At 37.2% G+C, this 15,892-nt stretch overlaps 2 protein-coding genes across 3 annotated transcripts; both read right to left on the bottom strand.

Annotated features, from left to right (window-relative positions):
* On the bottom strand, positions 1-7,432 carry LOC107555912 (leishmanolysin-like peptidase). Its single transcript, XM_016238853.1, has 17 exons — positions 7,156-7,432; positions 6,576-6,673; positions 6,457-6,487; positions 6,251-6,333; positions 5,991-6,108; positions 5,286-5,464; positions 5,078-5,183; positions 4,896-4,990; positions 4,567-4,684; positions 4,379-4,486; positions 4,190-4,266; positions 3,598-3,708; positions 3,091-3,223; positions 2,514-2,673; positions 2,247-2,377; positions 1,378-1,588; positions 1-750 (listed from the first exon to the last, which is right to left on the bottom strand). Exons 1-17 carry the CDS (start codon positions 7,288-7,290, stop codon positions 650-652), a joined length of 1,995 nt encoding a protein of 664 aa, XP_016094339.1. The 5' UTR covers positions 7,291-7,432; the 3' UTR covers positions 1-649.
* An 809-nt stretch (positions 7,433-8,241) lies between these two features.
* Positions 8,242-15,677, bottom strand: lss (lanosterol synthase (2,3-oxidosqualene-lanosterol cyclase)). Of its 2 annotated transcripts, XM_016238885.1 has the most exons (22): positions 15,596-15,677; positions 15,021-15,189; positions 14,803-14,941; positions 14,427-14,535; positions 13,616-13,737; positions 13,410-13,506; positions 13,179-13,314; positions 12,955-13,063; positions 12,743-12,861; positions 12,470-12,567; positions 12,342-12,369; positions 12,155-12,211; positions 12,008-12,079; positions 11,635-11,685; positions 11,393-11,542; positions 10,283-10,379; positions 10,090-10,195; positions 9,947-10,012; positions 9,785-9,865; positions 9,502-9,672; positions 8,712-8,790; positions 8,242-8,629 (listed from the first exon to the last, which is right to left on the bottom strand). In XM_016238885.1, the coding sequence occupies exons 1-22, from the start codon at positions 15,607-15,609 to the stop codon at positions 8,492-8,494; spliced, it is 2,208 nt and encodes a 735-aa protein (XP_016094371.1). In that variant the 5' UTR covers positions 15,610-15,677; the 3' UTR covers positions 8,242-8,491. The 2 variants fall into 2 exon arrangements, with proteins under 2 accessions (XP_016094371.1, XP_016094373.1); XM_016238887.1 differs by lacking the exons at positions 8,242-8,629; positions 8,712-8,790 and having other exon boundaries at positions 9,565-9,672; positions 9,810-9,865.
* Between the last annotated feature and the right edge of the window lie 215 nt (positions 15,678-15,892).

Here is a 15,892-nt window from a genome sequence, read left to right as displayed (position 1 = left end):
TCCCAGATTTTTAATGTAATCTCAGACTTCTGGACCCAACTGTGTATTAATAAATTAAAACACGTTTAAACCCTTTCTGAAGTATCCATCTTGTACAACAGCAACATTCAAATTTCTATAAATTATCAAAAAAAAAAGTTTTTAAATCAGCACTTGCACGAACCTTAACAGAGATCTCACCTGCACTTCTCCATGCAAAATCACAAGCATCATCAGTCACATGACCTGATATACGCTGATCAAAACATTGCCAGCAAGTAATTTTACGAAACAACAGAGAAGCACCATGAGCAGAAGACCAGAGAGAATATCTCCTGACATTCTCAAACAGATGCCTATTTCATGACCCAAAATGCTACAGGTCCATCAGAGACACAAAGAGAATATTAATTAGCACCTGCACAACCGTAACTTGCATGACTATGGCTTCACATTGGATCAACAGCTCGCTGGCACCTGACAGCCAGGCAAGGAGGAGTGCAATCAATGGCTTTTCAATCCCACCTACAGTCCACACCTCCACAGAGAGAACAGTTATCAGATCACAGACTACACTAATCGCCATTTTGCTCTCCACAGCAGCTAAACCTCAAAGGAAGCCTGTAGCATATCAAGGCATCCATATTCACCCAATAAACTGGGAACAAATTCAGTCCCTGCCACAAAGGAGGAAGCCGATCAGCAGTGGAGTAAGAGTTAACAGGAGCTGCCATAAGTTCACCACCAAACAAGAGGACCTGGAACAAGGATCTGAGAAAAGAAAATGATGATTTTAATATGAAAGAAATTAGCCTTTTTTGGCAAACAAACATATTTTGCATTGTTTGAACCTTGTTAAAGTATGCACCTGGTTTACCTTATATATTTGGAAAACTTTTTGTTCTTGCAACATTTCATACAATTGAGGTTTATAAATAATCATCATAATCATTTTATTTCAGACAGGCAAAATTGGTGGCTTCAGTAACTTTTTTTTTTGCTTTTTAAACAGTAGCCTAATATTTGTAATCCATTTTTAAAATTAAATTTGTATATTTTACATTTAATATGTTTAATATAATTTTTATGCATCTTGTAGGATTGTTTTATGATTTTTATAAAAACTTTGAATTACCATTGTGTCAGAAATGTACAATATAAATAAACTTGCCTTACAAAAAACATAAATCTTTATTTAATATGAATATTTACTTATCAATGTTTACTCATTTACTACATTATCCATACATATTTGATATGCATTATCAATACTAAAAATAAAACTTTTATATGTATAAATACAGTATATATAAAAAATGACACCAATAAGCAACCACTCATGGTATAGTCTTACAGCCATAAACATGGTGATGTGATGAGTGTTAGACAGTAATTTACCTAAACGGGCACTCTTGGTGGTGTTTTGAGGGGAGATCTCATGAGGGAGGGGGCAGACGCTGCAGAAGTCAGAGCAGGTTGGGCAGATGAGTTGTCCACTGTAGACCCATCCATTCATTCGTATGCTCACGTTGATCACCTGACCAGTACGAACACATGGATAGGACTCATTCTGCACCCAGACCAACAACCCTTGGGCTGTGCAAGACACCTGCAACACAAATCACAGTTTCAGTACACAAAGCATAATTTTCCCTATGTTGTGGTGGTACATAATGCCCCAGTTGAAAAAAAAAAAAAGTTTTATTATTTACAATAATTTTACTTACATTTACACTATCATTAAGAGAAATTATCAAAGGTCAAGTCAAGTCACCTTTATTTATATAGCGCTTTTAACAATACAGATTGTGTCAAAGCAACTGAACAGCATTAATTAAGAAAATAGTGTGTCAATAATGCAAAATGACAATCGTAAACACTCATTTTTCAGTTAAAGACAGTTCATCATTCAATTCAGTGATGTCATCATCCAGCTCAGTTCAGTTTAAATAGTATCTTTGCAATCATTTGCAATCAAGTCAACGATATTGCTGAAAATGAAGTGTCCCCAACTAAGCAAGCCAGAGGCGACGGTGTACAAAGGTGTCAGTAAAGACATAATGTTACAAAATATTGTGCTTTTATAACCGTTTATTTTTTGGCAGTTATTTTGAATTGTAATATTATGTCACAATAATACTGTTTTTACTTTTAGACCTCTTTCAAAAACATTTTAAAAAATCTTTATGACCCAAAACATTTGATATATAGACACAATTCTGCAGCGACTGTCCCATCTCTCATGAGATCTACCATTACATTATTACCTTATAGCAACCACTGCCCCAGTCTGGGTAGGTCATTCTTTTGGTGCACTGCTCCATTACAAATGGTGACTTCTGGTACAGGCACACTGACCCCGGGCCATACTGTTCCGCTCCATAGTTTCTCCATGTGGCTAAAAAAGCAAAACCCCAATAGTCTCAACTACATGCAAAAAAATACTGAACAACACAAGAAGGAATAAGCAAATGAGACCTTCTACTTCTAAATGAAGAAAGGATGTGAGTGAATGTGAGTGAATGGCATCTCACCTGGCTGGTTCTCCTGTATCCTGCAGTAAGAGCTGCTCTGGTATTCCCCACCCACATGCCAACTAAACTCTTGGCTAAAAGGACAGTAGTCTGCGATCTCTACGGCCCCTCCGTATGCTGGCAAATCTTCCTCAGGGACACCAGGGATATGGTCAAAATACTGGAGGATGGAGAGGGGTTTTTACATTCAAATCAACCTTCTATAAAGGCAGTCATCTTGTATTTATCTGTAAACAACCAGTCAATTTTATTTGTATACTGATTTTCACAATACTGTGTTTCAAAGGGGAAGTCGTGGCCTAATGGTTAGGGAGTTGGACTTGTAACCCAAAGGTTGCGAGTTCGAGTCTCAGGTCCAGCAGGAATTGTAGGTGGGGGAAGTGAATGTACAGCGCTCTCTTCCACCTTCAGCAAGGCACCGAACCCCCAACTGCTCCCCGGGCGCCGCAGCATAAATGGCTGCCCACTGCTCCGGGTGTGTGTTCATGGTGTGTGTGTTCACTACTTTGTGTGCGCGCACTTCGGATGGGATAAATGCAGAGCACTAATTCCTAGTATGGGCCACATGTCACGTCACCTGATACTCTGCAGGAAGCGCATAAGGAAACTTCTGCAGGTTGCACACGGCCACTGCCAGCTGGTCCTGCCTGCAGGTGAGCTGTAGAGGTGCGCTCCTCACAGAATCACAGTACGGGCTCAGTGTTGGCCTCCTGTTTCAAAAACATTAGGGACAGATGTCCAATCAATGACTCAAATCTTAACCAATATGTTTTGCATATATTTAAGACTATGAAACTCCAGTATCTCTGGAAAAGATACAATAAGACACTGGAATCAATCTGAAATAAAGAACTGATACAAATGTATAACAAACAATCTAATTTGTTTCTGTACCACTAGCAACAAGAGTTTGTGTTCCTAGGGAACGCATGAACTTATGAAATGTATAGTTTATGCAATTGTATGGCATTTTGATAAAAGCATCTGCCAAAACAAATAAAAGTACATTGTCCACTTAATACAACAACAACACTTCGCAAGTGTACACAAAGTTTTATTACATATCTCATGTATCAAAGCTTACGTATGGCGATGTTGGTCTATCCAGAATTTACAGCTTTTCATTACAAAGTCGCAACCCAAACCTCTTCCCCACTCCAAGTTCTCCGCCATACTATAATTGGCTCTGTACCACCTTAAAACAGAAAATAGCACAGCGAGGAGTCAATCATATGACAGTCTTAGCATTCTAGTACTTAAATTACACTTAAAGGGGTAGGTAGTCCACTGAAAACTGCAAATCCTGTCAACATTTACTCAGCCTCATTATATACATATATATACACAGGTGCATCTCAATAAATTAGAATGTCATGGAAAAGTTCATATATTTCAGTAATTCAAGAATGCTGAAACAGTTTTAAGTCCCATTGACTTCCATAGTATTTTTGTCCATACTGTGGGCAGTGAATGGGAACCGAAATTGTTTGTTTACCAACATTCTTCAAAATATCCTCTTTTGTATTGCACAAAGCGTACCGTTTGAAACAACATGAGGGTGAGTAAATGATGACAGAATATACATTTTTGGGGGGAACTAAACCTGTAAATGTAAAAGTTTACACCTCCGTAAGTGAATAAACTGCATTAGCCATGAGCAACAATACTTCTCTTACCCTGTATCCTCCATTATGGCCAAAGTCATTCTGGAAAACACTCTGTTCTGTGTATGAGATCCAGTCATTGCCTCATTCTGTTAAAATAAAACGTGCTGAATTAAATAAAAAAAGCAGTACTTTGATAGTACGGACACTGACGTAGTTAAGTGTTCATGAACACCACCAGGGAAGATTTGGTTTCAGTACCTCTAACAGACGTTTTTCCCAGTGGTTGAACTCGGTGCCAGCACCTCCCTGGTTCTCCAGTTCCATGCCCTCTAGAATGGGGCAGTTAAAATGTCTCCTGGTTTCCTCCTGATAAAACATCACAACAATTCATGTAGCTCAATTCGACTATTTAGATGCTGTTCCTTTAAAAGGAAAGAAATACTTACAACTACACGTGGGGTGGCCAGAAGATGGACCGTGTGTCTGACCATGTGGCCTCCACGGATGTCCCACAGCCGAGTTGCTCTTTTGATGACTTTATCACTCCATTGATATAACCCTAAACTGAGAGAGAGAGAGAGAGAGATAAAAAGAAATAAACATAGTGCTATATATATATAGTTTAACAATGAAGGTCCATTATATACATATATCAGGGGGTATTACCTTATGCAATATAATTATCATAATGTTACAATAAAAGATTTTAATATTATTTAAATATTTTTAAATTGTATTTCAAAAACAGTAATAAAAATAAAAATATAACCATCACCTTTCATTGTATGCAGGTAGACCACTTGCAGAACGTGGTGTCAAAGGTTTCCCATCATCATCATGGTAAAATGCAAAGAGTCCTGCAGAAAAACCCTTAAAACATATAGAACACATAATTGAACAATAATGATAAAATATCAAGCTCTCTACATGAGGATGTGCGGAGTTTAATGTTGTTACCAGGGCATGTATGATCTCGTGTTTGACTGTGGACAGCATCCCTTCAAACTCCTGAGGTTGAGTAGAGATCATATTGGGACACAGATTGGCATATCCAGCGATGGGCCTACATTAAGAAATCGTGCCGTTACTGTCAGCAACACACTGGACTATTTCCACAGTATACTCAAAAGCAAATTAAAATCACCTACATTCCCATTTCAATTACCTGTCCAGTTCAGACTCCAGCTGGCAGTACGCTGCATAGGCTACGATGTTTTCTTGTCCACAGCGCTCTGTGGTCATCGCACTCACGTACAACACAAAATCAGCCCTCACCACCCCCTCACCATCAGGAGAACCAGCGGGGCCGCAGGACTTGCCAGACTCACTGCAAACCCTGCATTGCTAAAGGAGACCTCATTCTATGAATCAAAAATTCTCATATATTTACCTGCAATATATTGGTATTTGTCAGTATTAGAAATATTAGAATTAATTTTATCCATAAAATGGATCTTTAAGTAGGAATGGTGCTTCTGTATATTTACGCAGATAATTTTTAAAACAATATTTCAAACACCGAATTGAATATATAAACATCAACAGACAACTTAATTTTCATACAGTGCTCATTATATGTAATTTAGGGTCAAATCAAGTGAATACCAAATTAACATTTGCCAAGCACCAAAGGGTGAAATAAATAGGCTTGGTTGAGTAATTCACACCGGTATGAAATAGATATGTGGAATATTGCTCATATTAAGCTACCAAAACGAAAAAATGGTGAACAAAATCACTATGTCTTGATGTTTTTTTTTTTTTTTAATCTGTATGGTTTATACGCAGCAAATATATTTCAAAAAAAAGGAATAAACAAAATAAGGAAGGAAATATTTTTGGCCCAAAAATTTGAGGGGGCCAAAAATACCTGCAAATGTTGTTCAGGGACAACAACTGGGCCACACTTGGTGATGTCTGCACACGGTCCCTGACAGTAGCGATGTGGATCATCTCTTTTCCTAAGGTACTGATTGGTTGCGCATTGTCTAATCATTAAGAAAAAAAATATTGGGATTACAAAAAAGAAACTAATGAGATTAAATATCCACCAAGCTTCCAGAAGGACATGGCTGAGTGCAATTTTAAGAGGATTTGCTGTCAGACAATACTAGCTGAGAAGAGAATTACCTGCTCAGTAATATTGGACCCGACTGCCTACGAACCCTGAAGGCCTTCTGAAGATAATCAATAGCCTGTGGAAGGAGCTTGTCCTTGAAACAAAGCAGAATTGAAAAGATCAATCATATTTAGAGGTGAAAGGCCATTTACAAGATTTAACAAATAACATTTAGCTTTACATATTGATAAACCCTTGACCACAGAAATCAAAATACCTTCACAAGGCTGCTTTTGGCTTCATCTAACCTGTGTGAGCAGTAAAGATATTAAGTCAATGTATGACAATGACAATGTGGCATTACTGTATTTAATCAAATACAAACGTTTAACTAACCCATCCAAGCTGGAGTCGTACTCTATTTGGATCTTTAACTGCTGGTCAGTGCTTCTTTTGGTCAATCTATCTAGCTTCAAAAACACTTTATGTATGACCTAGAATGGCAAACAGCAGACATTATTATAAGTACTCGTAAAATAATATTCTAAAACAATATATTTCATAGATTATTTGAGCAGTGAAGGATGATTTACATTGAACAGAAAAAAAAAAAGCTCGGACTGCTATATATAATTTCTTTATGTACTACAGAAGAACGTTATACAGATTTTAAGGCGAGCAAATGATGAGATATTTTTCATTTTATGGTTAACTGTCCCTTTAATGCAACATCATCCAAATAAACGCCTTTTAAAGCGATAGTTTTACCAAAATGGAAAATTCTGCCTTCATTTATTCACCTTAAAGTCACTTTCTTTCTTCTGTGGAACATAAAGGAGACGTTAGCAGATTGTCAGCCTCAGTTATTATTCATTTTTAAGATATAAAGCACAGCATGGCATGATATAAAGAAGGCACAATCTTAAATGTCGTATTTGAGAACCAGAAGAAAGAATAACAAATAAGAAGGACTGACCTCTGTGGGCAGGGGCACTTTATGGTCACAGGTGTGCGTCTGTGCGCCGGTGCTGATGAAGATGAAGATGATGATGGTGTTAAAGAGTAAAGCAGCTTTAACTGATCGAGGCTGCCGCCATCCTGACGCCATCATTCACTCCGTGACTTTAACATTCATATCTCCGTCCTGTCACGCTGCAAAAAGCACTGCAATATCGCATAGAATTGAAAGATGTTCCGTGAATAATTCAAATCAGCTGTTCATTAAACCGGCTTCACCCATAAACCCAGAGCAGCGTAAATGCGGAAACAATGCTTCAGCGTTTCAAAATAAAAGCCTGTACCCAATATAAATGTAATACTACTACTCCTACTACTAATAATAATAGCTGTAGATACTGCTATGTTTGCTGAGCTTACTATGTACTAAATACTTAGCTCAGCAGGGCTGTAGAATGAAAATACTTATCTAATGCTGAACAATGTATACTGCATACCATTAAAAAAAGAATTATGAGAGACAGAACACATTACGAAATATTTGTCAATGTAGTCTTTGGCCACATTGAGGTCACATGACCTCATTACTTTGCAAGTTTAATTCATGTTTATTATTTTTAATAATAATAGCAATAATAATTTGTACATACCTTTTACATAGAGCATTCTAAACTACTGAGCAAGTCAAGTCACCTTTATTTATATAGCACTTTTAACAATACAGATTGTGTCAAAGCAACTGAACAAGAAAATAGTGTGTCAATAATGCAAAATGACAATAGTAAACACTAATTTTTCAGTTAAAGACAGTTCATCATTCAATTCAGTGATGTCATCATCCAGCTCAGTTCAGTTTAAATAATATCTTTGCAATCATGTCAACGATATCGCTAGAAATGAAGTGTCCCCAACTAAGCAAGCCAGAGGCGACAGCGGCAAGGAACCAAAACTCCATCGGTGACAGAATGGAGAAAAAACCTTCGAAGAAGAAGGAACCAGGCTCAGTCGGTATGAGCAGTATGCAGTTTCTAAACTGAATTGATTTCAGACAGTGCAAACAAAAGGGGGGGTTATAAAAAAACATAAATCAGACAAAACCGAGATCCAAAATATAAAATGATTTATTATAAGAGTACAGAAAATCGCTTTTAATTACATAAACATCTACAGGATACAACGCCTTGGTCCCATGGTTAAAAGAGCACAAAAATGAATTAAATATTCTGTAGATAATATTCTAAAGACTTTGATAAATCAGTCCTACTTTCTAAAGAGCAGCAAACAGGTTTGTTTCCTATAAGAATGATCTTTGATCAGATACTGCTTATTTGAGGCACAAGTACACAGTATCTGACTCAGAGTTTGAGTTTCCCAGCCAGAGGGCTGCAGGGGTAGAGCTGTGAGAAACGGCCCAGCGTCCACACAGGAAACACATTCCTGTAAGAGGTGTAGCTGATGGCACAGCTTTTATTGAACACTCCAGAAATGTTCTCCTGAAAACAAGGAAACAACCCAGCACATTTTATTAGAGAGAGACCTCAGATGAATTTGAGATCTAGCAACAGCTTTGCTCACCTGTGGCCAGTCTCCATTGGGCAGCTGCCTGTCAATCAGACCTTGAATGCCTTGCTCGATCACTCTGATGTCAGGGTACCTAAAAATGACATTTTTAAAGTAAATTAACCCTGTTTTGGAAAAGCAACCCCACTGAACCTCATTGTTTTCCATGCAATTTGCCATAAATCAACACTTTGAAAAACACTAAAGAGTCAGGAAAAAAAGTTATTGTAGGTTGCCAAATACTGAAATATGAAATACATTAAAATGTCATATTTACTCAAATTTGAGAATCATTTTCTAAATCATCCCCCAAAAAAATCACTTTAATATCTAGTTGAAAAAATCTTTGGATCTCAATTACTAGACTGTTGCTGAACAGAAGCATGAGAAAGCCATTTTTACCCTCACAAGGGTTTGAGAAAAAGACATAAAAAGGCAGAGGAAGTACAAATAGCAATAGATATAACTTACACTAAGTACAAATAATGTTAGATACTATTTATACTTTCTTGCAGTTACTTGTATTTGTAGTTATGGTGTCTGTGCAGCTCATTTTGAACACAAAATTCAAATTGACCCCTAACACAATAAAAATAATGGAAATTATTTAACTACCTCACAAGCTACAATAGAGGTTTTCCGTTTTTGCAAGAATCTTTAGTATTTTTCATAATGTTGATTTTTGGCAAACTGAATAGAAAACAATGTGGGTCAGTTTGACCCCCCACCAACACAAAAGCTGTATCCAGTTTTTGAACAGGAGGGCAGTTCTGTAGAGGTATCTAAAAACTACTGCTGCTGTTACCTGACAGCCATCAACCCCAGCAAAGCCCAGCAGGTGTTGTGGATCTGTGAGCTCTTGCTCTGAATGTAGTGCCGCTGCTCACATGACTCAAAGTCCTCGCCCCAGCCTCCATCCTCCATCTGCTTCGACAGCAGGAACTCACAGGCACGTTTCACCTCCACACAAACAGACCTGCAACACAGAAACCAAATTAATTAAGGGGTTAAATAAAGTGCAGTAAAAGAATATGAGCTGATGATTTATTAAATGAACATCAATATGAGAAGAAAAACAAATAACATACCCATTTTGGAAAGTGTGGCCCATACATACAAATGCCTCCAGACCAAACCAGACTCCATATGTGAAACAGACTCCCCAGGACCTAAGACAAGCAGAATTCCTTCATAAACAGTCTAAGAAGCTACACAATAATGTCTCTGATTATAAATGAACCAACGCCTACCCTTCCCATGAGCCATCAGGTCTTTGAACCCTCCTGCAGTAGTCCAGCCCTTGCTGAAGAGTTGTCCTATGTGATCAAGAGACATGGTTTAACCAAACCATTTTTCAAACCACAATATGCTGAAATATTTTGTTTAGCTGTACCTAATCTCTTCTGCTCTGTGCTCAGGATATACCCTGTGAAAGTGTTTCAGTGCCTGCATTACAGCTGAGGTACACTCAACATACGTGTAGTCGATCATTATATCACCTGGGAGAGAAATAGGTAGAATCAGACATGTAAAGACCGATGAAAAATGCACTGTCAACTGAATATGACATATTACTGCACGCGCACCAAACACTTCAGATGGGTTCAACAGCTCCAGCAGTTTTCCACCACGTTTGGTCTCATACGTGGCAAACCCTCCATCAGGATTTCTCATGCTTAGCAGCTGAAACAAAATCACATTTTTAAAAAAGAAATTAATACTTTTATTCAGCAAGGACACATTAAGATTTCTATTTCAAATAAATGCTCTTTTTTTCTATTACAACTTTTTATTAATAATGAAAGAATCATGAAAAAAATGTATAACAGTTTCTACAAAAATATTAAGCAGCACAACTGTTTTCAACATTGTAATAAGAAATGTTTCTTGAGCATCAAATCAGCATATTAGAATGATTTCTGAAGGATCATGTGACACTGAAAGCTGGCATAATGGCTGCTAAAAATTCAGCTTTGCCATCACAGAATAAACCACAACTGAAAAAATAGAAAACAGCTATTTAAAATCTGAATAATATTTCACAATATTATTGTTTGTACTGTATTTTTGATCAAATAAATACAGCTTTGGTGACCATAAGAGACATTTTTCAAAGACATTAAAAAAAATCCTACCACCCCCAAACTTTTGAACAGTAGTGCATATGATTAGTGTATTTATTCTGACACAGCTTGTGAGTTTGGATGCATTTCACGGTGTAATTTCATTGGAAAGATGAGCCATGCATGAACATTAGACAATATATTATATCAGCCTATGAATAAATACTGAATATAATTAACGTACAAACCCGATTCCAAAAAAGTTGGGACACTGTACAAATTGTGAATAAAAACAGAATACAATGATGGGGAAGTTTCAAATACACTCTGTTTTAGTAAACATAGAGAAAAATAAAATTTTTGAGGGACTGAGATTAAAGATGGGGAGTAAAGACCCTCTAAATAGGATCTAACACTGTCTATGTTGTGAGTTGATGAGATTTGAGTCATAAAGGCTCGGTGTTGCATAGTGGCTTAAGCACACTGTGCCCTTGAGCAAGACACTTAACCCTAGGTTGCTCCAAGGGGATTGTTCCTATAATAAGTGTACTGTAAATCAGATTATTGTGGCTCTGCACTGGTAAGACACAGACAGAATGTTAAACAAGTCTGAATTGTAAACAAGGCTTTTACCACATTGACAGCATCAAAGAGTCTTTCAGTGGGAACTTTTTCTTTGAGGAAACCGCACTGCTCCTGCAGCAGCATCACAGATTTCAGTCCTTCCGCTGTACAGTCCGCGACTATCCAACCACAGTCCCGCGTGCTGAAGGGAAAACCTCCCTGAATCACACAAACACACACTCACCATTACAGTGTTTAGGAGCAGATAAAGAATGGTTAAGAAAGTTGATATGCAATACCCAAAAGTTTACCTTGTTCATTTGTCTATAGTACTTCTCATATTCCGGAGGATTATCTTTGATCTATAATAATAAAAAACTGATTAGACCACACACAGAGACCAAATTATTACATTTCACTGGGGGCCAAAAGTTTGAGACTATAAGTTAAATGCTTTTAATTAGTTTTTTGATAGATAGATAGATAGATAGATAGATAGATAGATAGATAGATAGATAGATAGATAGATAGATAGATAGATAATGGTGACATGTTCAATACTTATTTTACCCGCTGTATATGTAGAAACATACATAGAAACCTTACAAATCAAAGCAAAATAGATAGATAGATAGATAGATAGATAGATAGATAGATAGATAGATTTCAATGAATCATCCTCACCTGGGTCAGATCAAAGAAATGATGGGCTTGTGTGAGGCACTCTGTAAACCTGGGGATGTCCTGGGCACCTGCCTATTCAGAAAACAAGGCCAACTGATCAGTCATCAGTTATGCGCCAGTTTTGGTTTTATTAATAAAGATATATACCTCAAGAAATGCTTGTACTGCAAATGCAGTGTCCCATAGCTGTGATCCGTTTGTACCCTGACAGGAAAATAAATAATAATAATATGAGTGAGAATTGTTATTAATATTGTTAATAATAACATTTTAACTGATCAGATAAAACAAACTTTAGAAGCCAAAAATGTTCTTCATAATGACAACATCTCACCTGCATTTTCATACCATCCAAACCCAGCCTGGAGCATTGAAAAAATAAAAATGACAAAAAGAAAGACAGAAACCAATTATTATTAATATACAATATAAGCAGGAAATTACTCAAATCAGACCACAAACCATAGATAGTCAGGAATCCTTGACACATGCTCCTGAAAGGCAGGTGATGTGGGTCCATCCACATACCAGCGTACCAACATATTGATTGTTTTCGAAATCTGACAAAACAGGAAATTATTTTTGTACACCGTGTGATTTTAAGACTGAATAATTGTTAATGAATAGTTCTGATAAAACATGTACAGATAAACTGCACACAATAAAACCAGGGATGTGGATTAATAGAGTCAATATTACATTACATAAAATAAAATGTATTCTCTTTTCTCTCACCGGGCCAATGCTGATACACTTAGTGAAGCGATCGTCTGCTTTAATATGGTCATAAAGCTCCTTCACTGCTTTTTCTCTCAGCATAGTGCTGTGATGAGCTTCATACACATTCAGGCTCACTGTAAGTCGAGTTTGATAGCGTTATGTGACTTGTTATGTGAAATGTAAAGGGTAAAAGATCATTTTTTACAGAGATGTTACACTTCTCTCACAATAAGCGATAGTAAGCAAGGTGCTGTGTGGCGTGTACAAGTCACAAGCTGCAACGTTGTTCCTCTGAGCTGGCCAGTCAATAGTCGAGTATTCCTGGACATAGAGCTCCTGTTTAACACCCAAAAAACAAACAACTGTGACTGGATAGTAGAGTTCAGGCAAACAAGCCTGATTTTAATATGGTCTCAGAGTGGCCTCTAGTGGTAGCACTGAAAAACTTTACCTGTCTTAAACTGAGAATCAGTGGATCTTCATCGGCAGACAGCCTGACCGCATAGCAGTAGCTCATGGGCAGGTAGACCTGCCGACAGTGGCACCATAAAGTGGAGGGATGTGCCGGCACCCAGGAAGGGAACAGCCTGATAGAAAAAAAATTGCGAAAGGAAATCCAAATATATAAATGTTCAAAACAAAAACGACACTTTATCTGTAAACTAATGAAGTCTCGGGATACCACATCTCTGGAAAGAGCGTATTCATCCCTTCCCAGCTGTATACGTTGAGGATGGCCAACCAGAATTTACCCCAGGAGGGTATACCCACAGCACCACCTGTAACAGAGCGGGACAGTACTGAAACTGAACACCACATTATTTCATTTATTGGATTACGTTACATATGAACATATATGTGACTGTTTGTATATCAGCAATTGCAGACCTTTGCTGTGTAAAATATTCCTTGCGCGAACCATATCTGGATCATCAGGCCCAACTCCCAGAATTCTCAGGGTGGTGTAATTCAAAGCTGTTCCGAAAACAGTAGACTTATCTTCAACGTGCCTGGAAAATAAATATTTGTGCTGTTCATCAGGTCATAAAGTAATAATTCCATTATTATCCCAGTGAAGTTAAACATTAAAGGAATAGTGGACCCAACAATGAAAATCCTGTCATCATTTACATATCTTCATGTCAATCCAAACCTGTACGATTTTTTTTTAAGATATATGGAAGAATGTTGGTAAGCAAACGGTTTCTGTTCCCATTGACTCTCATTGTATTTTTTGTCCATACAATGCAAGTCATGGAAACTAAAACGGTTTGGTTACCGGCATTCTTCAAAATATCTTCTTCAGATGAATTTACATTTATGCATTTAGCAGATGCTTTTATCCAAAGTGACTCATAAAAGAGGAATAAAGTAATTTGTTAAAGAGCCAATAATATTCGTAGTACACAAAGCCAGGTTTATTAGATAACTAGATTAGGAGGCAAGACAATGGAGAAAAAAATTTGCATAGAGGACAAATAAAACACTACCATTATGTATAAATGTAGTAGCATTTCAATAGTTTTATTCTTGCATTACAGTAATAAGATTGATTTCCTTCTCTCTTTTTTGCATTATAATAATGAGATAATTTCTTATTGATTTCTTTTGATTTGTGAGTGAAATATAATCTGTATGCTCCTTGCAGGTATCATGAGATTCACCCCATATAATAAAAGACAACGTTATTAATACTCACAGGCCCCAGCCTCCGTCAGGCAGCTGCACAGAGCGAAGGTATCTAACCATTTCCTGCTTCCATGCATCTGGCAGAGGGATCTTAGCAATATGACAGATTATGAGCAGACCTGAAAACCATCAACAAATAGACAAAAAGACAGTTTACCTTTAAAAATTCTAGGTTTCTCAGTACCATTATTACTTACTTCATTGGTGGCAAATTTAAACCTTAATAATGCATGGGTTAATCGCACAAACAATATATTTTTCATATAATGCTCGACTGATTATATTTATTTATATTATACATAATTTACATATTATCAGAATATTTACTTTCATCTAATGACTAAACAAAGAAAGTCTGTCCAAATGGCTTATTATAAATGAATGACCTGGAAGTAAGAAAAGTGGTCCACCATAATCCCCAGCCCAGTGTCCATCTTCAGCCTGGAGACGGCTGTAGAAGTCCATTCCCTTCAGTGCAGCTTCTACTGCAGTGTGTGCGGCAGGGGATGCGGAGATGAACTCACCCTGAGGTCAAGAAGAACAGATTAGATATGAAAATGAATATAAAAGTTGCAGTGTACTTGTCTGTGATGTTTATGTTTACCATGTCCAGTCCGAGAGAGTGAGATTCCAGCATATTCTGCTGTCTGTCTATGCTGTCTGCCTCCTCAATGTACCTCCAGGTCTGTCTGCCCTCCACATTACTCAACCTCCAGCGGCTGAGATCTGTCACTGGCTCAGTCTTATAGGGGCCTCCCCTTCTCCGCAAACACCTGAAAATCAAATCTTTAAATGTTACACTTGGATGGGCATAGTAACAGTAGTACAGTAACACTTTTCCAGCATTTAACAAACCTTACATGTTTAAAAAACTGATGTGCATCTAACAATAACAATGAAAATAATTTATTTCTCAAAAAATAAACAAATAAGCACCTTGTAGTATATAAATATATAGTAATATAAATCATATTATGTTATTATAAAGATAGCATCTACAGATATGCATATAGTCTGCATTATAGGGCATTGATAATATTATACTGTTAATTAAAACCTAAAACGTCATAATTAATATATTAGTTTCTGTTTAACGTGTCTTATGGGAAAATATATTCATTTCATATCTGCTTGGTTTTAAAACATAAGCATTCAGAAATATTAAACAATTGTACTCACGTTCCCTCTGTCATCTTCGAAGAGCATGAGCAAAACTTGTAAACTGAAAAGAACCTGCCAATTTCAGCTGATCGAGACGGTAAACGCCTCCTTATAATCAGCATGGGAAATGTAGTTCTTTATTCCTCTTAAATCGTTCTCAAAACGGTATAAACATGGAAAGGGGCGTCATTCTTAAACTACGTTTCCCATAATGCTTAGCACTGCCTTCCGAGCGCGATATCGCATGGAGAGATATGACCAGAGGACAAGCCCTCCAATCACGTTAGAAACATAGTAAAATGGGCGTGACTTACC

Source organism: Sinocyclocheilus grahami, unplaced genomic scaffold (genome assembly GCF_001515645.1).
Source record: "Sinocyclocheilus grahami isolate Dianchi unplaced genomic scaffold, SAMN03320097.WGS_v1.1 scaffold549.1, whole genome shotgun sequence".
In the NCBI taxonomy this organism is placed as follows: Eukaryota; Metazoa; Chordata; class Actinopteri; order Cypriniformes; family Cyprinidae; genus Sinocyclocheilus; species Sinocyclocheilus grahami.
Note: the sequence above shows the minus strand (reverse complement) of the source record. Positions and strands in the feature narration are given on the sequence as shown.